General features: G+C 40.5%; 1 protein-coding gene and 1 long non-coding RNA gene across 4 annotated transcripts in view; both read right to left on the bottom strand.

The window, feature by feature from the left end:
• Positions 1–821: 821 nt before the first annotated feature.
• Positions 822–27,987, bottom strand: part of LOC111269780 (uncharacterized) — a 31,819-nt gene continuing 4,653 nt past the window's right edge. Inside the window, exons 1-2 of one of the 2 annotated variants that reach the window (XR_015314687.1) lie at positions 4,893–5,030; positions 822–1,076 (exon numbers count right to left, since the gene is read on the bottom strand). Coding sequence is in view for 1 of the 2 variants with exons in the window: in XM_022849604.2 (XP_022705339.1) it covers positions 914–1,076 (163 nt within the window). In the remaining variant the exon portion in view is untranslated. Of the gene's footprint in view, positions 1,077–4,892; positions 5,031–27,987 lie in introns of those variants that run through there. The other variant, XM_022849604.2, reaches the window with a different exon arrangement.
• On the bottom strand, positions 5,342–15,426 carry LOC147752208 (uncharacterized). Of its 2 annotated transcripts, none has more exons than XR_002685926.2 (3): positions 14,831–15,426; positions 6,041–6,103; positions 5,342–5,695 (listed from the first exon to the last, which is right to left on the bottom strand). It is a non-coding gene; the product is annotated as an uncharacterized LOC147752208 (long non-coding RNA). The 2 variants fall into 2 exon arrangements; XR_002685925.2 differs by lacking the exon at positions 14,831–15,426 and adding an exon at positions 13,888–14,795.

The raw sequence follows: 27,987 nt of genomic DNA, 5'->3' as shown, positions 1-27,987 counted from the left end.
TCAAATGTGGTTATTTTTGGATCTAGTTCTGCTGATACACATAACCTTATTTACGCGGCCATATGAGGAGGATCAGATAAGCATCGAGCATCAGTGGAGTTTTGTCTGGCCATACTTCAGCACGGAAACCGCTTTCAGGACTGTCCGAGATAGTGTTAATGACGTTATTGTCGGCTTTGCCACAGGTAACAGAGGCTAAGTGTCCATGTAGCACCAGTAGGTAGTAGTGCCGTCGTCAGGAGCCAAAAAATGCCCAGCAATCAACTGCCATATAATTCTAACCGACGCAAAAGCTCTTTGACATAAACTGAATAAGAAATCGTTTTGTGTGCATTTATTACAAAACCAACATTGACCTAATGCCCTTTGGGCCACTTTATGAAACGTAGAAATTTTTATCAGACTGACCATATTTACACTTAAAGTAGCAACTACAGCTTCAATTACAATATTGGCTACTAGTTAGTTAGATGATACAAAGCATACAGATAATTTTCTATGAACTTTTTGAGGGGATGATGTTACGCTGTTTTGCAATCTAAACCTGGGTAGCTAATATCTGTTATTATACGTAAGCATATTATCGTCGTTGATATTAGGAGTAATTCGACCGAATGCAGCATCTTGTTGGAAGCTCTTTAAAATAGCAACGGTGTTTTGGGTCACGGCGTGGCTGCCCTAGACATTGTCTCGCAACGAGGTAATTTAAAAATTTACAAATAACTGTTTGAAGTCCAAAAGGAAAAGCTAGAGTCTAAAATGTCACTTTATTTTTATTGCTTACCTTATTCCCTGGTAGACGGAAAGCAAGTCGCAGGAACTAAATGCAAACATACATTTATGCAGATTTATTTTCAGATACATTTATGCACGAAAGATACAACAACGTAACAAATGTTTCGATGTGGCCAACTCAGGTGTACGCACTCACATGTCTCTGTGATCTTGACAAGGATACCGTCACTGACTGCGTGGGAGCCGGAAGAATGTTAGTAAGTTGAAGATTTTCTATTGACGAGTTTTTGCGACCGCTCCTCGTAGCCGGTAAAGTTGTTGTCACCAGCTCTTCCCGTTGCCTGTAACAGTCGCATATAGAACCCTGTTATTGTAATTGCATCCTAGTCGGTGTCGAACGAGATGTTAAAAGGCAAAAAATAACTGTGTTTTATTGAAACAAACGTGTATTCTCTATTATCAGGCCCCTATTTTTAATGAAGTCGAACGGATTTAACATGTTTAATAATAGTAGAATGTTTGGAATCTTCTTCTTTCAAAGCGGCCTTCAATGGTTTTCATCAACCTCAGGCGGCCGGATAGATTAGGTGCATCTTCCGGGCCCAAAGGCAAGGGCTGAATTTAGAAAACACTCATATTCGAGTATTTCTTGCAGACGTGGAGTCTCAATTGTAGACGGAAGACCAGTATCGAATTAAATGTTTTAGATAAAAAATGAGACACCGTTTTGTGCCTTTGATAATTTGTCGTTAATATCTAGCCGCCTCTAAGACGATCCAGAAAGTCTAGTTTACCTAAAAATAGCTCTGTGTGATTTTTACAACAAGAACAAGGACAAAACTTCGTATAACATATAGGGCGAGCATTTAGGTTGAAAACTTCTTCTAACTCATTGTTACTTCTCTAAAACTGCTTCTAAAGAAAAGCAGACATATCAGCAAATTTTTTCGTGTGTATTAGAGGTGTCCTGATTGTTCAGTATAACCATTATTCGATGCGATTACATCTTACCTTTAGGACCTGAACCACTCTCTAGCCATTTTCTAAATATATATTCTCTAATAGCCGCGAGTCAAAAGGTATTAATAGGTTTAAGCTGGTTAAACTGTAGCTCAAGTGCTCTGCGGGCAAAGAATTTTACCGGACTTAAATTTGAACTGATGTTAGGTCAAAGAGCTTAAAAATGCCAAGGCTTGCCACGGTTAACGATAAATGAAGGACGAAAAGGCAAAAATGTTTCCGAAGACCCAATTGGTACTTGATATTCCCCTCTCAAAGAGGGCCGTTCATGGCTACATCAAAATGATTTTTTGGTTTAAGCTCTGTCAATCTGAACGCCATTGAAAATGTTTCGGTCCATTTTACTGAAACGTCTGCCAAATTTTTACAAACGCATGAAAATTGGGAATAACGTAAATTTAACGCAAAAACCAAATCTCTAGTTTCTAAAACCACTTGATTGGTGGCTTGTTTTCGTTCAATTTACGAAAACCACGCACTGTTGCGCGCTATAAAAATGTTTTAGCATTGTTCTAGAAGCAGCGATATCCGTTATGAAAAGTAGCCCACTTATGTTCTTCCCAATTTAAATGCATCATCACCTTCTATTAGAGTATTTTTTCATGTAGGAAGTCGACTTGGCCGAAAATGTACATGTGTACATGCTGCAGATAGAGGAGACATGCATTTGCTTATTGGTAAATAAAGCATCTAAGTCGCTAGGTTGAATAGGTAGTATAAATTCAACTCTTGTACTTCTTTAATTAAGAGGATGGCCAGCGTTAAAAACTTGCGAGTTTTATTGCCTCGATGATATTCCAAGGAGACCTAACGACGGGCCGTGATTTAACAAAACGATATAGTCGAGAAAGCAAAGTGTTTATCAAGTTCAAAAGTCGGTTGGAACATCCGCACATATAGACGTTTCCGTTGCTCTTCAAGATTGTACCTTCAAAATAAAGGCAACGAAATTACCTTTCGACGAAAGAGTGAATAAGCATTATTTTCTGTAGATTCGACTTAAGTAAATTTAATTATATATTTTGTATTTATTAAGTGCCACAGCAATAACCTTAGAGATAAGTTCGGTCTACTTCATATTGTTCACAGTTACTATTGCTATCTAATGCTTTATCCCGTGCTTGCGGCACGGGATACGTGGGTTAGGAAAACGTGGGTTGTAAGTAGTATTCAGTTTTGCCGCTAACTAAGGAATTTATATCTCGAAAAAAAAAATGTACTAGCATCGACTTGTGTAAAAGGCTTTCGTGTAGGCATCGGCATAAGAACGAAGCCGGAACGAAACGCACGTTCGAATCGGTCTGAGCTAGTATGTCCAATAGAACAGAAAAAAAAAACAACGGTATCGCTGCCTCACCAGGTAGACGCTTAGCAGACTACGAAAGTCCAGAACATTCTAGCGACGCGCAAGCGTCAGCCACCCCCAGGGTGTGGAGACGACGCACTGCTTCTTGCCGTGCGCTGCGTACATCCAGATGTAATATTCCCATATTTCCGGCAACTTTTACCTGTTATTGAATTCGCAAAGTCTTCGGCGGAAGATGCGTGATGGGGGCAAAAGTAGGGTCCACCTGCTTTTGATTGGTAACTTCTTTTAAGTGTGGCCAGTATTGCCCAACGCCACAGATCCAGCTGGTCTGACTTATTTCAGTCATACCCAGTTTAATACAAATTATAGCTGTGGTACGCATTATTATTATTATTATTTATTAATCTGCCCCGTTGCCGTCTCATAGCTATCTTGCTCTTCTATTCCGTTTCAACGATCCTATTATTTACCCGCATATGTTTCATCATGGTATTTTAATCTTAACAGATTTGATTTTTCCCGATTCAGTTCCGTACGACTATCCCATTAAATTGTCTACTTCCTTACTCCAGTCGATTCATTTCGCGGTCCGCGTTACAATAGCGCAATGATTCTAGTAGTCTGTTGTACCAATTAATTTACTCTAATTTCTAAAGTTATGCAGTTCCTCTCTCTGCGTGTCCCAGTAGTCCCCTTACGACTTCCGTTTCAGCTGTTCCGATGAATCCCATACTGCGCTGTGCCTATTTTACTATTTGCAGATATATGCGACCTTTCAAATGTCCAATATACTTTTCTCTAACGACAACAGTGTTGAAAAATATTTTCGAAAAATAACATTTTTTATCTTTTTTTTCTTGCCCAATTTTGTCTCACTAATTCCTTAAAGCTTGGATGAAGCAAACACCTTTCCAATAGGAATCTTTTAGAAATTCTTAATAATTGCCAAACAAAGTGCCTAAAAACATTTTGCTAAGAGCTACACGAATTATCCCGTTAATCGCGGAGAATATCGCGAAATGAAACTTTACAAGCCTACAAAGAGCCATAAAAAAAAAGCAACTATCCTATTACTACTATTTTAAGCCAAAAGTTAATTGAAACAAAGGAAAAAAGACACCCATTGACGTTTAGTAACATACGGATAGATAACAAACATAACTTATGCTACTCGGTAAGTGGACGCTGCTTATGCTGTTAGAACGCATACATTGAATGTATTTCTCTTTGGGAACCTTACGTCAGAGAGAAATGTTTCCATGTTAAAAATCGTCATTTGCAATTAGGGAAGTCATGCTCCGAACGCAACAGCTACTAGCATGAAAATCCAAACACAAACATTCAACGAATGATGTTTTGCCTTGCGGTTCAGATATCGGCAGAAAAATCACTACCTAGTTTTTCAGACAATGTTGGCCGTACCCGGAGCATCCGGACGAATACTGTGGACGGTTGACGTTTCGTCTCCGGCCATTGTGCAAATATAAAACTTTTACACAGCTCAGATAAGTTGAATTCAAATGAAACTAAGGAAACGCTCAAGTGGTTGACGTCCTGTTTCAATAAAAAAAAATAAAATATTGTTACCTAAGTGAAGTCGCTAAATAAATATAGTGCAATCTAAAGTATACGAGACGCCAATGTTTATGACGCATCACGTTTCACAGCGCATTGCCTTCTACAACTACAGCCGTTAAATGTATTGATTTTACCCTGTATTAGAATAACAGATTATCATAACGGAAAAAAGCATGTGTACATTAAATCTACAGCAATGAGCCCTACTATACGATGTGAATGCCACCGATGATTTCTGCCTGATGCTTACAGCTGACTGACGCTGGCGGGGTGCCAGATTTTCTCAACATCAACGGAGGCGACCCGTTCAAAAACAAAGGGGAGTTGATGCAAGTAGTCGGCCGGTTGGTTTTCATTTCAGGGGGCACAGGCCGAATTCTTCAGTGAATTCCAGGTGTGTCCAACGCAGAGCACAATGTCATTATCAAATGCCGCAGACTGCAGTTAATGCGAAAATTTTGCAAAAGGCGCATGGTCTAGTAATCACAATAGCGATACCTTCCTTTATCCTGCTAAACTTAGTATATTTCATGGTTATTTGTCTGCACAACAGATCGAGGCAGCGACACAGAGGTGAAAAAGAACAGGACGAAGCAGAAACAGAGAGATCGAGGCAGGATACATATGCATTTCGAGCATTACGCATTATATCTAGTCAGGAAAGCATACGGTATCTTCGGTCCTACAATGTAACGTAACTACATAACGTTAGATTTTCTAGGCATAGCTAAAAGAGAAGTACAGTAGGGACCCATATTTATTCTCTATGTCAATAGACGCAATTAGCCGCTAATGTACACGAATACTAATATAAATATCATTAATTACTATGATCAACATACTTGTTTTTAATTAGCATTATCCCTACGAAGTCTATATATTAACGGTGTAACAATATTCTTCTGCTTTCCTAACTTTGTGTCCAGTATCCGATCACGTAGAGTCCTAGAATTCGCAGCAAGTCTTACGCTACAGGAATGAGAGTCCTTTTGTCCTGTTTGCCACTGGAGGGGATACGACGGCAGGAAGCCTGTGGCATGGATATCGTAGCGACTGGAAGTATGCAAACCGCGCGCAAACTTATGCAAGATAATGAAAAAGGTATATATGTGTCATAGCTCAGTATTTCTAGTGCCTAAGAGATCAGTGAGTCGAGAACAAAAGCTCACTTAGATCATTACCTATTAGAGCGTCCCGCTTTTGCAGACTCTAATTACAGAATTAGAGAACAGTATATATATATATATATATATATATAGAGAGAGAGAGAGAGAGAGAGAGAGAGCGAGTTCGAACAGCCGCCGTGTACGTCGATCGTACTACGCGATAGGTATGATTAAATAAAAAAACAAAACAGTTTTAATACTTCTATATAAATATTTGAATAATAAAACATACCTTGCACATCTTCCAAAGTTGTTGACACGTATGGATCCATTGTCTCTTCTGTTGGTACGGGGCCTGATAGAAAATTGTACTTGTTGAATTCAATAAACGTTAAAATCGACACGACGAACGAATCGTACAGACGAACGTACATATTACTGCAAGGGACTATATATTAAATATTTTATTTGGATAGAAATCAGTAGAAACCTAATGCGAGAAAACTGGTCAGTTTGTAGAGACCTGCGAGATAATAGAACACAGATCGAACACACCCAAGCATTATCTTTATCGAAGAACACAAAGCACGAGTCTGATCTCGTTGCGTCACCAAAGACGCTCTTCAGAAGTAGAAGCAATAAGGTTTCCAATGCCAATGTCTCATTGCTGCTACTGCGTGGGTAACCAGTGGTATTTCATTTATATTTATTGTTTGAGCTTGTTTATGTGAGTTACAAATGAGCAGTGCCCGGCATCAATGCTACGGATACTGTGAACGAGATGTTGACGCTGATGCCTGTGAGGAAATATTCAGTACATCGGCAACAGATCCCCTTTAATCAGTGTGCATCGACTCGAATCGAGAAGAGGCGAACGGCACACAAACGAGCGAGTGCTTAACGATGAAGTACGAAAATAACTAGATGTCTTTTCCTCGACACAACAGAGTCTGAGTCTAACCGCGTCTTATGTACTGGTCGTATCCGTCTCCTCCCACTTTAAAATGCCTTCGTACGTTCCTAACATTTTATCTTGAAAATTTTCATGTATTATCAAAATACTCAGTCAGATAAGAAACTTATCAGCACAGTATTTAACTCGTTACTCACACGCCTCACCTAAAAAAAAAATTAACTGCACAACATATTTTTGAAGATATTAACGGTTAGAAACGGATCGGGCCACCATGCTCCTCGTCTTGTTGGCTCTTCTGAAAGTAGTTTGAGTTTTACGTACAATACCACATTTAGGCATTCTATCAGATTACTGACTCCCAGTACGAAACGGGGTATGTCCCCCCCCCCCCCCCCGAAACTCAAGCCCAGATATTTAGTTCAGGACGCAAATACGCCACCCACTACAGGAACAATTAGATGCCGTAGGTAGGTAATAGAATTGCCTCCCAAAAGAAAGTGTCAGACCCTATTCAATGGCAATATTTAAAACGACTATCGCCTAACGTTTCTAAAGAAATTCCACCAAAAATAGCTAGGCGAGAAGCATTAATAAAATAATAATGACAATATAATATTATACAATGTATCTTACATCTACATGTTATATAGCTGATATAAATGTGCGATATACGAATTCCGTGGTAAGGCTCCGCTCGTGAACCATTTGTGCTATCTAGTTTCTTACCAAAGCAAATAACAAAGAGCTAGATTTATTTTAGCAGATATACATGACAGAACCATATAGATATATGGAAAATGTCAAGGCATAAAAGCTTATAAGCTAATTAACAGGAAGTTCTTAACCTTGGGTCGAACATATAGGCAGCGAAAGCGGTTGATCGACCAAAAGAATTGTAGTTGCGTCTGAAAAAATTGTTGAGCCCTCTTGCTTGAGGCCTATGTTTTAGAATGAATAGCTAGAATATGTATATACATATATAAACATGGTAATGCATTTTGTGTGGTTATTGTTGTCAGCATGACAACATAGAATTTTTATGGCTTCTCTTCTATGAAATCATTGATGTTTTTCTTTCTTGTTTCCACAACAGTTAATCCAATACGAGTTTTCTAATTCGTTCGAGGTCAGTAATATGCTTTACCTAATTACGTACAACAAACTGGTCCAGGAAAGCCTTCTCTTGTTGCATGCATAACAGGAGCTGGCCTGATTGGCTGTATATGCGAACAACGATTATAGGTTCGACAGACGGCCTCTTTTTCGAAAGTAGCTTTTACTAGCTAGGCTATTCCTTCGACTAGAAACTCATTCTCAGCAGTGCAGCATGCTGACTTCATGAAAGTGGCGGAAACTCTACGGCTTTCTATGAATGATTTCCATTCCCAGTTCGATGACCCTCTTGGGGGTTCCAGCCAGTGTTCGACAGAGTGTATGCGGCGAAGTCTTGTTCCTCTTCCAGAGCGCTGAATGGAAAACAGAGAAGAATGCCCATACATAACGGTTGTAGAAGAATTCGGGTAAACCTGTATCTTCTTGATGCAGGTTTCGACTAGCTGCGTTCCGGCATGCATTCCGTGATGGCTACAGACCCGATTCGGGAGAACTTCTTTCGAAACAGCGGCTTGAAGAACGTTAGGTTGCTAGCCAAGCGATTCGGAAGCCCGGCCGGAAACTTAAGGCTGGCTGACACTATTGTAGGATCCGCAACGACCGCAAACGAAGTAGAACAGATGCTTTCATAGGGCGATGAGTAACCCACGAGGCTTGGGTTGTCGCGGCAGCTCCTCTGCTTTTGATCTTTACATATTTTTGTGCTATTCTGGATGGACTCCAGGATTCCTTTGGACGACGGCCTGTGTACGCTAGTCATGACAAGGGCAGAATTCCAGGAAGTGGCAAAAGGGCCGCTTGAGCACAGGATGAACTCACTATATATTGCTGGTTATAGTAGTACTTGCGGTAGTGCAATAGATGTTTGTCGAATCGATGGAAGCGATACAATATAATACCTAGGTAAATACCAAGTCCTCTTGTCTGCACGCATTGAAAGATGCCACGGGGAATTTCGGATACATTTATAGCTGCTGCACAATCCGACCAGCCCAACGGTCTACATAGAGTCCGTAAATTCTATTGGCCACTAGTTCACTCGAGCTAGTCGCGTTTCCCTACTTCAGAACAGAAGACGAAAACGTTAAAATACTAAGGCCGAGACGAGCTGAACGGTGAATAAACTCAGGTAGAGTGAGGCTCTTGTGGTCTGCGAACGTGTTCTACATTCGAGGATTGGGAATCATCTCCTTACCGTTTAAGTAACCATATATGACAAAAGTAGGGGGCCATAAAGAAATGCACACGAGCTTTTCTCCTATGCATTGAACACCGGTTATATTGTAGGCTCATGCTCCGCTGTATTTTACGGAAATCTTTTTCAATACAAGGCTTACTAGATTTCGACATTAGAAATATCAGCCTATTGCTTTTCTGTAAATTAAAAAAACATTGTAAACAATGTTCTCAATGGCAGCTTCTTGCAAATGTGTTAACAAGACTAAGACGTAATTTTCTACGAATCGTCGCCTAGTACCACATAACCTTAATCTATAAATGACTTGGCTTCCAATACGACACATAAATATCATACGATTTGTATAAATAAAGACGTTTTTTTATAGGCTTGACCTATAGAAATAAGGTTACAAAGAAAATTAGACGCCAACGTGCTTTAACGTTTAAAAACGCAACAATCTCTTATTGCAATCGATGAGCAGTCTTTATTCTGGACAAAAATTGATTTCTATATAGCACATCCAACTAGCCCACGATCAGTTGTGCAGTAAATGGACAATCAGTACGAGTCATGAAATTTTTTACACGCTTGTTGAAATTACAGCCTGTATTTTGCCTTTTAGAATACTCGATGTAACTTATTGTTCCTAACAGCGTAAAGCTCACCTTCTTTGTGATGCATCAAGTGCTGTTCTACAGACAGAGATTGGAAATAGAAGAACGAGAGATGCGGAGATTCGTTCCTTTTCGGCAGTGTTTGATGGCAGGTCCCTTCATGCCTTAGCCCAGAACAATCCTTGATGCAACGAATAAAGAGTGATGAGCGATAAAATAATTTGGATAGATGATTCATCGAGGTAAGATTCGACAAGTGAAATCTATTAACTGGTTTCATGGCTCTTCCAGTTTTGGTGGGTTTGGACATGGACGACGTACGAGATATATATATTTTTAGCACTGTTTGGGTCTACGAATGTCGTTTGGTGCTATGAGAAGATAGCAATCGCCGAAACATAGTCGACGCCCGCAGCCGGACGCTTCGATGATAATAAGATTCCGGGTACGATTATTCCGAAATCCGCACGTAAATATGCGTACAAATCTTTGTATTTTGTTTATGTAGTGCAACCCATTTAGCGGAAAAAATTCTTACAGTTGTTCGCTCCGTTATTTGTCGACGATAAATTTGTCGTATTATCACCCGTAAATTTTGGCGCCCGTTTTATCATTTTGCTTTATCCAGTTGGATTCGTTAACGTCACACTCAAGCGAACGTAAACTAGGGTTCGAGTATTCCGTAATAATTAGCTAGTATCGTTCATCCCTTTGCATTAAGTTCGGTGCCTTTCCACGGCTATCCCGTTGTTCAAATCACCCTGAAGTTGCAGATACTGATGTTATTGCAGTGATTTCATACTTTCATTTAATGCAGTAGCCCATTCTCGTATAGCGATCAAGCCTTGATTCCATTGCAGATATCTTGCTATGGCAAGATTGAACCGACCTTGTATTCAAAATTTCCAATATTAGCCAAAATATATCTTGCCTGTATAGCTTTCCTTACCCCTCTAGGCGGCAACAGTTCTAGACTAACGTCGCTCAGTCATCCCCATATGATATTGGAGTCCAGTCAGAACGTTCCTGTAATGCCGCTACCTTGATGCACTGATTTAGTTTTGCCATTGCAATTAGCTCGTTTCCACACCTATTTTTTCGTTAATTTTTTGACAAGAAAAAAAAAAGCAGCATTTATTATTATTACGGCAGCCATGAGAATAACTTAATTTTTAATATCAGCTTTCTAGCAGTGGTTAGTGGCTGAAAATAAATCACCCCTATAGGTTTCATTGTCCCTGATTAGCATAAGCAATTATGGGAAAATATCGAGAAATATTCGGTCAGTAATGAAACTTTAACTTTACGTATACGTTCTGCTAGTATGAGATCAAAATAACCATTCCGTAGAAAGCAGGCCATTTCAGAAGGGCAAAGGAATACATTCGGGAAAACATTCTATCTTAAAACTGGACTCTTCGTCGTTGATTTAATTACTCTGATGTGCTCATGTTGCACTTATTTTAAAGCAAACTATAGTTCGAGTACACATCAACACTTCTTCCGTTCAATATGCTCTGCTCTCTTTGTTCCGATCTCTGATTCGAATGTTATGATGATAGTACTGCCACACTACAATGATCTGATTAGCCTGTTGTCACATTAACGAATCAGATTCGTTCTAACATTGTGTATTATCTGACCGTAGGCTGACAGTTGCGGTTCTCCTAAAGCCTGGTTATATTAAGTACCTTATCCACTTGCTGCAATTCGGTTAAAGTAGTTATACTTTTTTTTCTTTTTTTTTTTTTTGATTTAGTCGATCTTTCATTTTGTGCCATCGACTTTATGACCCTAACGTAGCTATTCAATTATCATGTTCCAGTGGCTCATCACCCTGGTAATCCCGTTTCCCTCCTGGAGTGATATCATTTTCTTACAAATGTTACTATTGCCCTAATTGTTCTATTTCAGCTGCGATAATGAATGTGTTCTGCCACCCAAGGTTAGGGCAACTGGTAGAGCTAACCTCGACCTCGAGGTGACCATCAGGGCTCCGCCTAAAATTTCCTTTCGTTTGCACAAGGCTACCGTTTGCTGTTAAGACCTCATTTGATCCGAACCCTTGCTTTAATGCGGATTTATTTTCGCTATTATCATCCCAATTAGCCTGTTACAGTTAATCCGGTTGAGACTTTTTGTAATACATTACTGTATTTTTGGTGTTCTTATATTTCCGTAATTTTTATTTTCTAGCTTCGTAAATTGTCAACAATTTCCGCAGAGTTTACCACTTTTAGATCGCATCGTCGAATATTTATTTTGAAAAAGCGCTTGAGAAACAAACAGCTTCCCGGCATAAACATCTTGAATATTTTCAATTTTTGGCAAACAATTTGCCAAAAATAGCTAAATTTGTCCGAATCGGCACATACACGAAAACACTTGAGACACAAAATGGTTCCATTCCAGTCAATTTCTTATGTTTGACTCAGGACTGAGCAGACATATACGAGTGCGCGTTATTTTTCTGGAACATCGTAAGAAACTTAAGATATTCTATATTGACATTGCCTTATTATACTTCTTCTGACTGTTACCGATCCTTACAATTCAGGTTTCATTGTGCAATCTAGTCACGAACTAGGCCTATTCGAATGCTGCTGTTCGTATTTTGAGCGGCCGCACGGGTCGGCCTTCAACACGTCAATGAGTTCACTATCGGCCGTGCTGTCTTCGCCGTTAACAATAGCTCGTCGAGGTATTGTCAAGATGTGCCTCTGATTTTACCTGCAGGGTCGCAAATTGGCAATCGGTAGTAAAAACAGTGCAGTAAAGTGTTTTGGATGGCATCTGATACGGGAAACAAACCCGTGATGACCAAACGCTGCCTGGCGAGATGGAACTTACCCCATCGTGATACCTAACTAGATAAAGGCACGCTGAATCATTTCATTGTGACGAGGACCAGTGAAGTTCAATCGAATTCTGTCTGAAGTTCGTATGCGTTAACAGCAGGCGTCTAATGTTAACCGTGGATTTTAAAACAATATTATTCATTGTTAATCAAATATCTTATTTTTTTTTAATGAGACGATTATCGTGACGATAGCATGTCCAGTGATCAATCAATCAAGATCTCTCATGTTTCACATATATATGTGCATATGAATAGTAAACGAGTTCCCGGTCACGATGGCACAACGCTTGCTCATCCTACGTTTTTTTAGTGCACAAAAAATGTTATATACCAAGGAACTGAGGTAGTTAACATGAAATACGGTGGAGTCGTACATTCATTCCGCAGATGTTTATCAATGATATAGGACAAGATCATGTTGTGAGAATGAATCGGCTCAATGTTCCTAATGTTGTTAATGCTAAAACAGCAGTAAATTAAATTTCGAATAAACGGATTATGCTTGTTATTGACTCGATTGTTTAAATTTTGTAAAAAAAATTCTTTACGAAAACATCAGATTTATATATACAGACATATATACTATCCTATCGTATAGTTCGTATCTATTTTTTATCATTAATGTATTTCGTATCTGCTGACTCAGAGCACAACTTAATCGTATGTAACTGTTTGTGCTTGCGTTTAGATTAGGTAATAGCTAAATTCGCTTTGAACTGCTGTCTTGTTGGTTTCATAACAGCAGCTCTGTCTGATCGTGTTCTATATTATTCAGACATTTTTCCGGTATCTGCTCAAAAGCCGGTCCTAGGCAATGGACAGCAAGATTAGTAGAAATCGGCGATATTGACAATAAGCTCCCATTATGATTCATATTAGGTCGTCGCAAGTATGAGACAAGAGAGAATTACGGTGTCGTGGGGGTGTGTTGAAATTTTGCAGCTAATTTCAATATGGCGACGCAGGCGAGCTAGTATAAGTCACAACGGAACGTTGTGCCATTAATGTCAGTCCAATCCGAACAGAGGTATCTATTGACATCTTACTCCGAAAACCATTCAGAGACTACCACTCTGACACTGGCTGATGGTCAAACCGATTTCTTTAAAATGTCACTTTCCGGTGAGCGAAACTTGAACAACAGACTTTGAAATTTACATCTTTCTTAATGATCTTTAATACATAACGAAGCAAAGCAACCGAAATCCCTATACTAGGCGATAGATGGCAGCTTCAGCTTTTCTTTAACATAAAACTAATAGCATCTACTCTTATGAAGAGGCATTTTCCTAAAGTTGTCGTCGAACATGCTGAGTGCTTATGCGATTTAGGCAGACATCCTCCACATATGCCTAAAATGATGTTATTTTGTTATTGCTTCAAATCAACTGTTAAATCGGAAATCGCGAAGATAGGTAATTGTTGTGGTTTCTTACTCTAAGTAAAAGGGTTTTACGTTTTTTTTTGTCGTGTTTGCTTGCTGGCTTCCTGGTATGACAATTAAGTACAGGGAACGATGTGTTCGTGTACGCAGTGCTGGCCATACTGGAGGAACCACAGCGCACGATATTGTCGACTCAGGTGTATCCACCTACAAGGTTTGCATCTAATAGTCGGAACCGAAAGCTCGTTTTTTGTTAAACTGATGACGCTGACGTCAAAGGAGTATAGTCTGAGAAAACGCTGCAAACAACGTCATCAACCATTTCAGCTTTCGCGAGCAAACTTGTCTGGAGATGAGCCCAAAATGATCACCAGGATATTCGCGATGTCATGCATTAGCTGGTTTCCTGGTGTTGAAATGTACCGTTCGAAGACTATACGCCCCCATGGAATACAGTCAGGTAAAACATATCGGTCAGTAACTGCGCCCCTTTCCATGCACAAAAGCAGCTTTGCGCAGATAGCAACAAACTTTAGCAGCCGAACGAGCCTTCGGCTCGCGAATCGTATTCGTGCGTTTCACTATTCTAATACAGTAAACCGATCGACCACACGATGCTTCATAAAGCCTTCGTTTTGGGTAACACGTCTTTAGGCCGCCATGCACCACACATCACGTCGAGCGACAGGCCTCATCCTAGCTAAAAGACATGTTGGTGCCTACGACGGAGAAGGCCTTTTGCGGACAATCAGCACCGGAACGGTTATTCACATTATTATGCACAAATACACTCGTCACAGCAGTATTAAATTGCCTTTGAATACCTCTACATCGTCGAGATCACTGTTTGATATCAGATAACAGAAAGGTTACTTTGTCTCCATTCTCGTCAACGCAATGTGTTCACACTGATACATTATCTTCTACCGAATCGAAATCTAAAAAAAAGAACGAGTCTCCATTTTGAACTGTGTGATGTCTCCGACGTATCAGTTAGCTCAGTGAGGCACTTTACCGCTTGCAGGGAGGGGGCTAGCCAATTTGGCAGTGTGCTTGCAGAGTGCGGGGAGCACACAGAACTCTGTTTCGCCACGCTAACATGGGCTCCCTGATTGACGGACTTCTCCTACATTGGCTGAGCTGATTGCTTTGCCGTCCGATCAAAGCCAGTTAATTCTCCCCTCTCCTTTTTCCATTTCCTGTGTGATGTTGCTAATTCTGGAAAATTTTGAATAGAAGTTCGTTAAAAGAAGCTATCTGAAGCTATCACCCGTTTCAGGAGACACGCCCTCGCCGTAGGGCAAATGAGTAAAATGGGAGCGAGAGAGACTGTAAGGGCCTAAACTAATCGCTCGTTACAATTTGGTAAAATGGTTTAAATTAAGGTGGATAATTAATATTAATAATTTCATAGGAGCTCATCGATTCCTTGAGATTGTTAGCCATCGAGCATTGAACCCAGATAATAACGGCAAACTGTGCTTCGCGCTCCTGTACACGTCTTTATTCGCTTGAAAGTGTGTACATAGCGTTTATTTCTTAGCGTGGAATAGTAGACTATACGCATAAAGAAAGGGTTGGAGTGTGGTGTTTGTACACTTAAAGCTCAGGATTGCGTGGCTTAAATTGTTATGGAAGAAAGACTAATAAAATAATCATTGTGCTAGTACATTAGCTCGGTAACTGCATTTTAGATTCGTAGTTAGGTCTATATAAGTTCGAAATTAGTTACTGGAAATGAACTTTCTCGCTGTGGCTCGTTGATGAAATCCAGTCAGTAAGGTATGCTCTTTATATTCGCAGCCTTATGGAGTTTTAACCCTATTCCGCCGTGTGTAGAAGAAAAAATTCAGTCTGAAATATTTTCAGACAAATCTGAGCCGAGGACCATTAGCAACAGGCAAATCATAACCTATTGGCACCCTCATTATTCATTTAGATTGTATCTGTGCTGTTGCAGATTATATCGGTATTAATACACGAAATAATAATGTTATTAATTTTTCTAGTAAAAATATTTACACAGTTGGGAATATCAAGCGCTCTGTCCTTTTACTCGGTGTGTTTAGAAGTTGCCTATACTTACGTAACGCCACCGCAACTGTGTTTTTATCACTTGCTTCTTCCGGGGATTATATTGAAGGTTGAACATAAGTTCAATGTTATAGCAATACCACGATGCTTTCAGGGAGAGCGTTGGAAAAGAGCGCGGCGACGCAGAGTCTGAAATCGAAAGTGATCTCATGAGTCAAATGATAATTCATCGTGTGTGGCTGAATGTGCCAGAAGCGATTCCAATATATGGATGCCGAACGAGACTGTTCTGCCTAAACAGCTATGTGACTTGAAAATGATGGAACTGGCGGATGACAGAATCGATAAATACGTCAATGTCAGGTCGCCTCACTTCGATGGTAACAACTGTCCACTATGACAAAAGCATTGGGCAACAGAAGAGTGAGATACTAATATTTATGCCTGGGTATAGACGCAGACTGAACAGATTCCCACGCTTACGATGGTAGAAATGCCCACTCGACACTCCATGTATAAAACAATATTTGGCAAATGGCTAGCAAAAAGTTAACGTGTCATCACCTATCACGGATATAACACGTTTCAAGATAGTGTGCAGTTAAAAAAAAAGTCTGCCCGCAACACTTCGCCGCCCCACACAATCAAAGTAGATTCCTACAAAACATATTTACCAGCCACGTCACGTCAAAGTATAAAGTTGGAACAGCCCCCGTAGTCAATACGTGATTCATCGTTTTAGTTAGTTCTAAACCATTTTTGTAAATATCAAAAGGTACGGCATTGATAAAGATCCGACAGTTAGAAAAATAATTGAAAAGCACGCAGGTTCCGACTGATGGGACCAGCATCCCCTGAGTCGATAGTCCCATAGGGCCCTGATCTTATTTTTAATCTCAGGAAAATTATAATCGTATACCACAAGCTGCCCATGACATTTGACCATTTTTCTGCAAAACCACGTTATTTCACCCTGTTAGTGGCCATCAGTTAGCGATTTAAATCATCATGCACTTGGACCACGCCTAGTCACATATGTTGTTTTATTATCGGAAATACTGATTTTAGCTTCTTATCCTTGTTCAAAACACAATATGACTCGTGTGCTTGATCTGCGACAATGACTATATGCCTGCGTGACGTAAAGGTAACTTAATTCGATTTGTTAGCGACGACTATATTAGGAACATTGCGAACCCTTTTTTTTTTTTTTAGGGCTATTGTATTTGTAGGTTTATTGTACGCGTACCAACTATGCGACGCAAACGTTCAAGTTGTCATGTATTGTGCACTCAAATAACAACTACGGTTTAGGACCAGCAACGGGTGAAGGCGCTTAGAATCTTAAAGCTTTATGGCAAATCTGAAACGCTTGAATTTGCTGAAGCGTCAAACGTTGTGTTTCGCTTAGGTAAACACTTTAATAGATCTCGTTTTAGCCCAAAGACAACTATCTCTTTAACTGGTAACAGAAAGCCATACCTAATACTCTTCAGACAAAGCTGAACAGATGAATTACTGAATTGGCGCAGGTTCTGCTCAGGTAGCAGGCGCACTTCATCCAAAACGTTCGTGCTTATAGCTATAAAGAGTACTGGTTATTAAATTGGAAAAAGATCCATTGACGACAATTCGGGACCACTTAGTAGATGATAAGTGTATGTTAACCGACGAAATGTTTTTGCTCGGCCAGCGTTAAATAGCATCTATACTTACTAAGTTTTAACTTTACTTACTCATACTGTTGTCCTTGATATGCCACACAGAGAAGTAGCTAGAATATTAAACTTTTACAAGCGAACCCGGCGAGCTTTGAAATCGAAGAAATTTTGAACTACGCGCTGCTAGCACACCACATTTAGCTAGTAAACTCTTCAACCTTCTAGAAACGTATACGTGAAACCGGTTGAGTTTGCGTTATGAAAAATAGGTTTAGGAAGGAAAATATCTCTCAATTCCAAAAATTAACGCTCAGTAGGCAAGTTTTTGCTAGGAAGGTCCTCCTAGTGCTACAGAAATTCATTACATGAGTATTACATTAAAGAGGCCTTAAGCGAAGGCAAAGGAAGTAAATGGCGCAAAGGTTTCAAGAACGAAGATTGGAGTATTGAAGATTGGGTAAGAGATGACCAGACATTGGAATCCGAATTGGTGCAATCGAGGAGGCTTTTTACGAAAGCGAAGGGTTTAAAGGCTCTGTCGGCTAAAACGGGAATATCACATATAATGTATTACAAAGTTATGGCCCAAATACTGGAAACTGAGTAAAAGTGGGTCGCCTGTGGATTGACTATAAGCCAGTTAGAAGTGCAGGTGGCTTATTTCACGTGTCGTTTGCGGCTGTTTAATCAACAAAAAAATTCGCGTGGAGCATACGGTTGCCATAGACAAAGTGTGGTTCAATATCTACCGCCGGTCGGAGAAGGGCCAGGCGAGAGTATAGCGTTGCTTTGGAGAAAAATCGAGTCCAGTAGCAATGCTGAGTAATTTTTAACTTGAGGTAATGGGAATACTTGCAAAGGACATCTGCTGCTACGAGACATTCACCGAAAATCTCCGCCACTATCCCGAGTTCCTCAAAAAACCCGTGGACCGTTGGCACGAACCACACAGTCTACATAGATTTCATACAGTTTACTACTTAATATTAACGCTACTTCTTCGCAATTACTTCTTGAATTGAACAAAGAAATAACCAACGTCTGTATGATTACAAGGCTTTCTACCCAAAAAAAAAGCAACTGATAGACGAATATATTCCACCATCAATTTATTTCGAAAAGCCATCGACTGGGAACACTCACTGTAGGCATATGGCCGTTCAGAAACCACAAGAGCACTGGGGCAGGTGTGTGAAGGTTAGGAGAGAGTGCCTCCAACACATAATAAAAAATCTATATTTAAGCCCCACTAGTTAAAAAGTTATCCGATTTTAGAGTCCGTTCGCTTGTAACAGTCGAACAGAATTAACAGTGGAGCGCTTCGGTAAGAAACTTGTAATCCCTTTTCATCTGAAGCTACGTAACCGATGGGATGATCGGACCAAAGCCGTTTCATGTAGTGGTTGACTAACAGCACGGCAGGCATTACCCTCTTTGTGGCTCTGTTTATACGACAATTTCGATTCGTTAGAACGCATATAAAGAAATATTGCGGATATTAGAGAAACTGGTATAATTATCAAGCACATACTCAAACTCGCACTTTTAAAAAAAATTAATCGACGTACTGCAGTAGGGGATTTCCCCCTTCTACTATAATCTCTCTCTCTCTCTCTCTCTCACTCTCGTTCTCCCTTTCTTTCTATATACATATGTTTAATCACATGCTCTATGTTTAGCCTTTTAATGTCGAAGCAAATAGAAATATGCTCTGGTACTCCACAAAGATATGCCGATGAGGTAGCCGGTCTCTATTAGTAATCGATAACAATAAGATTTGCATAAGAACTGTATAATCTAGAAACATCTACACCCACCACTACAATGAAATTTGTTTTTTTTTTTATTTACAAATAGAAGCAGCTGTCCTCGGTTCACCTCTATAATAACGCACAAATTTACCTGTGTATAACAACCACCTTTGTTAAGCTTCTCTTTATAACTATGAGCAACATATGTGCCCTTATTTATCTATGACCACAACTTTTGTTTTGTAAAACTTATAGTAACTATTTGTGATACATTTTTTGTAGCACACTTTTGTGGTACATCGTAAAACTAAAACTAAAGTTTGGTCAATAATCGGCATTTGCAAAAATTCTTCACTCGCGTAACGAGGAACCTACCGAGTTCCCCTTAATATCTAATCACTTCAGAAAAAGCTATCGGTTAATAAACTACCGGTTAGTTATTAGCTCGTGTCTACTATAGCCTATTCACCCACTATCATCTACATTGTTGATCTGATAGTATCGCAGCTCGCCACATCTACCACTCGCATCCAATCCCGAAGATCATTGTCCTTTATGTACTTGAAAGCACAGCAAACGATCGAAATTGTCGAACAGGCCAATAGGCATGCTTCCGGTTTAATCGGCAACATTCGACTAAATTTGGAAACAATAGTTTCCTGCCAATATATCTGATCGAGTGAATTGAATACGTATAGCAAACGTTTCGGCACCGGCCTTTGCTCTAGCCCAAGGCTGGCTTTTTCGAAAGCGTCATTGTACTTCCAGTACAATATCAGGCAGTCTCTGGACCTCTGGAGTCCGAGGACTGTGGCGAAAGAGAAGCGATTCTATCTCTGATAGTGAAAATTCTTCGAAGAAACTACAACAAAATCGAACTTGCGGTTGGAACGAAAGCTAGGCTTCTCAACGCGCATCACCTTACTGTTGATACAGAATGAGTCTTATGAGTATGTATAAACATACATCTGTGGCTTACTAGTAATAATGTACTTAAATATCTGACACCTGTTAAACTGTCCTTCTTGTTAGCCATACGTCTGTTAGAAACAATCACCGCACTCAGAATTCGAAAAATCGCCTTCCTTCAGGAAAATCTGATGCAACTATACGATTATTATCTGATAATGCGTGCTCGCGCAAGATATGTACTCCATTGAAATTTACTGTTCTATATGCTATCTGGAAGAATTGTTGACTCCATTTCCGGGGCAGCTTTCACGGGTCAGCAGAGATACGTAGGAATGGCACCTACAACCACGCAGCTAAAAAAGAACGAGATGTAATATCATAAACAGTATGCCAATGCGTATTTTTTGCACAAAGCTAACACCTTATAATAGATAGGATGCGCGCGTACCAGTTAAATCATAAGCGAAATAATCGATGGAAGCTATGCGTGGGAAGTGTTTGTGAAATATCTCTATAACCCAATCGTTTAAGCACCTTATGTAGCTTAGTCATTGTCTACAAAGTTGGTAGGAACAAAAAGCTACAAAAAGCAAGCGTGTAAATCCCAGCGGTACAGTTAATTTCCACTATACTCGGTTAAAGCAAGGATTGTAACTTTACAGGAGTCTCCTCGGTATCAATCAGTGGGAAGTTAGAGAGAGCTTTTGGTTTGGGGCTACCAGCTATCCCGTTCTTAATTAGAGGGCCAATAACACAATGCAATGCAAAGCTGCTAGAAGGAATCTAACTTCGGGCAAACTTACCATTCTGCTTTAGCCACATCTGGGCAGAAAGACTTGTTTAAATTCCACTTGTGACATTGCAGACCTTAGACCGGCTATCAATGTACACCTCCCAACAATCATCTGGTGAGGAAGGAGACAAAAACGAGACGAAGTCATTCCAAGCCTTGTAACTCCTCTTATCTTTCTTAAAACAAGTGAATCAGAATCTGCGCCGCTGCGTCTCGTACTATTTCTGTATATTTGTTGCCTCCTAGACGGGTGACTCTCAGCGTCTAGAGCATTGACGCAGCTTTGTAGATACGATAACACGAACAAAAATCTTATGAATAGTGTGCTCAAATGATGCGTGTTGTTTGTTGCGACTTCTTTGATATGAACCTTTGAATAACTTAGCATTGTCTCACTACAGGTAGATAACAAGAGCACTTACCAACAGCTGCCCTACGAGTCCAACACTTATTAGGTCAGCATATCGCCATGTTCAACAGTACACACGAATACATAATACACCTCTCCGTAATTGATGTTTGTACTGTTCATGGCTTTTGGTTTGGGGCTACCAGCTATCCCGTTCTTAATTATAGGGCCAATAACACAATGCAATGCAAAGCTGCTAGAAGGAATCTAACTTCTAACCCAACACTTGAGCTGGATTCTTGAGTTTGATTCGCTTTTTGAGCACGATAACAATCAGGCAAAGCTGGGCCGTAAGCAGCTCGTACATATGTTACTTACGCTTTATGAATATGAAGATACATGCTAAACTGAACCCATATGGAGCCAAAGAGACGAAAAGTAAAAATAGCCTAGAAATACGTGAACGGAGATGGGTCCAGGGAGATCTTAAGTTAGCAAACGAAACCTTAATAACTTAAAAAGGTCCTATCAGTAATAAAAATACACTAAGTAGAGCTATTTTCTTAGAATGAGTTAAAATTTCGGCAGAAATATACGAGAATATACAACGGAGCTCTGTTTTCATAGAGTGTAGCAGACGGGAACGAGGTAAAAGAAAGGCCGGGACAGGCTCGAGAGGAGCTCGTCCCTTTTTGCGCCATCGATGAGGGGCAGTCTGCGTCGACTTGTAATCTGCAATTACGAGGTCTAGGTCCTCATTAGGCGTCAGCACAACCGATTGCAGGTGGACGTGGCCCATTCCTGCGGGAAAGCTCTTTTTGGGACTTGAGGAGGTCGTACAGCAGAACTTCGATTTATTGAGGTGAACAGTAAAAGACAGGTGGATATAGGTTTTAGAAGGACGAGAGCCTAAACTACTAAACAGTAGCCGACGTAGGGGAGGGACAGAGAGGCAACGATGTTTATAAAAAGACTACAAGGTCGGCTTAGAGGTCGGTGGGCGAATGGTGCCTGGACCTAGGAAATATAAAACAGAAAACTAGTACTAGCCGTAATTCCTTCATCGTCAGTAGAAGGCAATCCCTAACTCAGCCGGCTCTTGTTCCTCTGCGTGCACGGTTAAAATGAACGCTAGCGAACTTCGACCTTTGGTCAATTTTGATGTCCCTGTAACAGGAACCTGTGAGGAGAAAAGAGCGAAGCAGCTGACAGGGACATAAATCCGAATAAATTGCGCCTATGTTAGGTATAATGAGGACTCGCCTGCCGCTCCCGTTGCTTCAGTCTTCATGAAAACACGTTGATAAGGAAAAAAGTGAGCAGTTCTATATAATCCAGTACTAGTTTTCGATGGGGGCTTCTCTTTTATATACAATAATGTTTCTGTATAAAAGGCAAAACGTTGAATATATAAAAGACGACATTAATTGAAAGCTAAAGTAGCCAGAATCAACAGCAAGCTTGGTAAATGGAATGTCGCTGCTCTAAAGGCAGCATATGTTGTGGATCTCTAAAATATCAATACAGGCGCATGCTTGCATCTGTTTATAGCACAGGTATCAACGAGGGAAGTGCCTCCTTTTGACCAGAGTCCTTGTCCTTCATTATTATTATTTTCTCGCTTGCATTGTCCGACTGTAAAACTCAATCCAACGATAACAGCGCTATCTGTGGCGCTCCTGTCATAAACGCTTTCGGAATAATTTGGTAATGAAGTTAGGGGATGATAGTTGCGCGTTGCCCTCGCTTAAAAGCTGAATGTTGCTGGTAAACATCACTCGGTCGTTTACTCTTCGAATGAGATTGAGTAAATTCTGGCGTGCTTCGACACCATTCTGAACCTAGCCCGTATCCGCTACTAATAACGATGCTTACGATTAAATGTGTATGTTGTTACCAAAAAGAGTTATTTCTCTTAAATGCGTATGTTCTCTCGTTCAAAATGCCCACATAACTTGACCCATTTTTGTTACATCTACATTCTGGCTTTTACCCCTTTTGATTTCCACTCGGCGGGCAAAAACCAATTTAGTAGATTCAATTCGACATGCATGGCATAACTCCTCCTCGGACCACCTACACGTGCTATCATTAGAGTGAAATATATTAAAATTCTATTTGAAATTTGCTATAAATTCGTTTACTCACGCATGCCGATGCTCTGTACTACGTTGTCAATCTTCGTAATACTTGCTTCAGGCGAACTCACTGTATACTTCAATGTATATTTGGTATCAAGATAAAAGTGTGCTTCAAAAATTGTTGCTACGCTAGCGGATTTTTGCCAAAAAATGATACCTAGGTTCTACATTGATTTGTTTCGATTGAATATCAGCTCTGCAATTAATATGTACAATAATAATAATTGATCTATAAATTTCTAGTTCTAAACGATTTACGGTAACGGTCGAATCGGAGATAATTGTCTCTGCTCTTTCTTCTCATTTCTTATCAGGTTCGTGTCTATATTGGTTGCCGATGCAAAACTAGAAACTTTCCTTCAGGCTTCTTTTAGATAAGAGTTTGAACAGAGCCCACATTAGAAAATAGTAAATAAAAATAGCTTCGTTTTGCTATATGTATGGTAAAGAATTTCAGTTCCCGTTATCGGAACTCCAGGACTCATTCTGGCAGGAACTCGAAGTGACTTGTTAACCTAACTTGGGCAACAGGACAGTTTATATACTAGCCAATTTGGCAGCTGTATGATTTTTTGTGACTAAATAAATGCTTCTGTAAAACCAGTTACGAAGTGAGCTAGGATCCATTCGTGTTACTAGAAAAGTTCCTCTTCTACCATAAATGCCGAAGCACAATGGTAAGCTAAGAACGAGCATTTGGAATCTTGAATTCGCATCTCGTCTTTGTTTATTGTAGAAATGCACATAATGTATCTATCACATAATGTAAATAATGATATCTCTCTTTAACATATGATTAGGCGGTTTTTACTTGGGTTCTAGAATTCACAGTTGAATATTGCCACTTTGATACTCTAAAGTTATGTGAAATGGTATACCTACAACAGGTGGACAGCAAAGGCAACATGTTTCCCAGACCTTAGCGATCCTATTTACGTATAACTTACACTTTTTCGGTTACTCGCACTTGTCGCATTGAAATTTATTTACTGATCCCACTAAAGCGGCATCTGTAATAGGGAGCACTGCAAATACTACAGTGCAAGAAAAAAAGTTTATGAGAGGCTAGTTGCTGGAAATTGGCCATTTTTTTTATTGCGCATTGCATTTATAGTGATAATAATATCAAAATAATATTATCTACATAAGTTACAATTAGAATTTATCAGTTCGATAGAGAATAAAAAAGTACATAACCTTACAATAGCTTACCTTGTGTTTACACTTTTAGCCCCCTAAATTAACTGGCTGTTTGTCAAGAACGAGCGAAAAGCTTTCCCGATAGGAATCAGCGCTACGATTTGTTCCCACTTAGAAAAATATGTTTCTCTACTTCACCGCTTACCGTCTACTTTAGCGTCAGTATCTAGGTGTCGACGATACAGTCTTAATATACCTATATTGAGATCAATAACAATGACTATGACCACTGAATGTTGCATGCAAGTACTTGGATGAATAGGCTTTGGTACTTGTGAAGAATAGAAATGCAAAGGTAGGTTTACAGTTCGAAGAAATTGAGAAAGGTCATTTTCCTTTCCGGACTCACTTGCGCATATATTTTGTTCTGACATGCGGACGTGTTTGTTATTTTTGCAAACCCACCTTTCCTTCCTAAAACACTATGCCTGATATTATCTAGATAAGAAAACGAAGATATGTGTCAGTGATGTGCCCACACCTAAATATATAGGGATTGGGCCAGAGGTAAGACTCAGCTATGTCGTTACCTAACGAAGTCCATTCGACAATTGTTGGTAAACGGCGTGATCGCAGTAGGACAAAGGTGGTGGCAGCGAAAGTAATAAAAAAAGCTAAGCCAGTCTGGTTACCCGTATTTATTGATTTAAGATTCACCGTCAGGCGACACCACACATTGCCGATTGGCCGAAAAGGCATTTTATTGACCTATCAATGAGTGTGGGTGGGGCCGGCAATTAGCAGGCACCCATCACGAATTTAAATAGGCGCAGTTCGTTGCAGTCAGGAAAACATTGCTGAAACTTAAGTGCTTTTTTTAGGGGACAGGATTCTATACAACGATTTATTTATTATAATAATGAGATGAATATATTGAAAATACGTCTAAGAGCCATTTCTGGAATAGGGCAACCTTAAAAAAGGAAAGACCAGCATCTATGAAGTAAGGTTTCTTCTGAGCTACATGTGCTGCTGTTATTTACAAGCATGCCCCTGTATTTTCGTGTTTCCTATGTTTGTTTTTCACTGAAAATGAGTTTCATAGCTGTAGAGTAACTGTCGTGGAAAGTAGCAAGAGTTGTAAACGGTCCTTTAGCGTTATTTTTTCTCTACTACCTAGCTGTTGTTTTATTCGATGTTTATCGCCTTCATATATGGCCCTTTCTAAACGAATGTGACAGCTCCTCTCCTACATAGGCATTTTTTAAAATTAACTTAAGTGCTATACAGTCTAATAAAATTTAACTGATCGTGGTGCTATTAGATCTTAGTTACTCAGATATTCGTTAATATCCTTATATATTTCAGTAATATAAATTTACCATAACCTATACAGAGACACACTGACATGCACAGGCTACGCTGCGAATATTCTATATATTGTCCTGTTACACCCACGCACACCTACATCCAAGACGAGTGATCATCCAGCAAGAAGCTTTGATAGCCACAACAATCCAAGTATAGTTAGTGGGTTTATCGCCATACTCAGTTAGCTGGACGTGTCATTTACTCACTACCTAATATCATCCCGCTTTTCGAATACTGTTCTAGTAGTAATGCATCCTTCTGTAAGCAACCTTAACTCTTCTGGCCGTCTGCCTTGACCAAGACGGCAAGGAAACTCCCTCCATCTATCTCTACCGTTCTTTCGCTTTTCCTAAGCATACAAGGTCTCGTCAAGGATCATTTGTAGGCATGCCTACAAATGGTCCTGGTCATTTTTATATGTGTATTTGCTTGAGGCGTATAAGGATAACATAAAAAAGTGTACAGCAGACACAGAAAAAACCAGGCGACAATTTTTACCGGAGAGCCATCCGGCCGAGACTTAGCTGCGCCGTTGGCGACACCAAAAGGCCAATATTCGTGTGGAAAAGATCGCAAACTGTTTTGCTATTGCACGCCGTCACTCCACTGCTCAGTGCAGCGTTTTCCGAGTGCTTCGCAGCCAGAGATTGCCGCTGACCTCCTGGTTAACTGGCTGGCGTAGCCTTTCCTGCCGGCTTCTCCTGGTAGCTGCCGGGCTTCACTCACCCACAATGGTCGTTCAATCTCGATATTTTTTACCTAACCGTGCCAATAATTCAGGTTCGTGCAAGACTAAAGGGCGAACCGATTGTGCCGACGGGCGAGGCCATTACTGCCGATACTGGCCGAAAGCCCCTTCGCCCGTTTGTGGAAGCTTCTTCGGAGCATTTGCTGTCTTGTGACATACAGATACTCGAAGAAGAGACAAACAATCTCTCTTAAAAACCATCCGCTAGTTCTATATTCGCCGCTTTCTCCTAAACCCGAAACTTTTCGACTTTCTACGGTCGCTCTTTTCTTCCGACGTGAAGAGTGCACCTTCTTCTCCTACTATCACTGCGGCTGACCAGAGCGACATTGCGGGCGGTGGCGATGCTTCTCATGCTTTTTTGCCCTCTGAGTCTGTTGCTCCCCAGTCGATGTTAGGCGTACATGCTGCCGTTTGTCACTGCTATGGCTCCATACAGCTCGTTGAAGGCCGTAAATTTGCCTGCGCTTTCACCCATGGCTCGTCGCTCCCCTACCGGTTCCAATACACCGCCTCATCTGCATGCTTCTATCAATGGACGACAGTTATGCGAACTGGCTTCCCAATGTTATGTGTCTTTCTGTTGTACTGAACGACTGCATGTCTTGGCCATTTGCTTGCCGTTGAAGAGGCGTACAATTCTAAGGCAACAGCAGCGATAAGAACTGTGCGTTTCATGCGTGCTAACGGAGTACAGGACCCTCAACAGCCGTTACTCAACGGGAGAGAGACGAGGAGGCTTGCCCAATTCTTGCTGTATGCTTCTTTGGCATACGAACACCGAAGAGCACCAGCATGACAGCAGAAATGGCGAGTAGAATTCGTACTAAACCCGTTAAGTGCTTTACATCGCAATCCGCTGGACATCAGCCGCCTGTTGGGGCAAATCGGGCCACATGGATCGTCGCCTCCATGACTCCCACCTAAGCAAAAAAAGTGCAAGCCGATGTAGCTGGAAGTATTGAGTCCATATGTTTTACACCTCTCCTGGGTGCACTTTCTGCCTTCAATTCGAGGGACTTCCTTTTATTCTGTCGCAGTCTCCATAGCACCCCAACATGGTTGGCCCCTCCTCCACCCAAGTAGACTCGGTTTCCACCACTTTCGGTGAAGAGAGTGTCTGGAAGACCTGGCCTGCTTCCTGTTTTTAGCGATAAAAAGAGAGGACGAGAGGGGTGGGGTAAGCAACTCGGCCTGGACAGTGGTTGTAAGTGTGGGTAGTTCAATTTCATTAGCGACAGCCCGTATACAGGAAAGCAAAGCGAATATATA

The sequence above is a fragment of the Varroa jacobsoni genome, unplaced genomic scaffold, assembly GCF_002532875.2.
Source record: "Varroa jacobsoni isolate VJ856 unplaced genomic scaffold, vjacob_1.0 scaffold_1412, whole genome shotgun sequence".
Classification (NCBI taxonomy): domain Eukaryota; kingdom Metazoa; phylum Arthropoda; class Arachnida; order Mesostigmata; family Varroidae; genus Varroa; species Varroa jacobsoni.
This window is presented reverse-complemented; position numbering and strand designations above follow the sequence as displayed.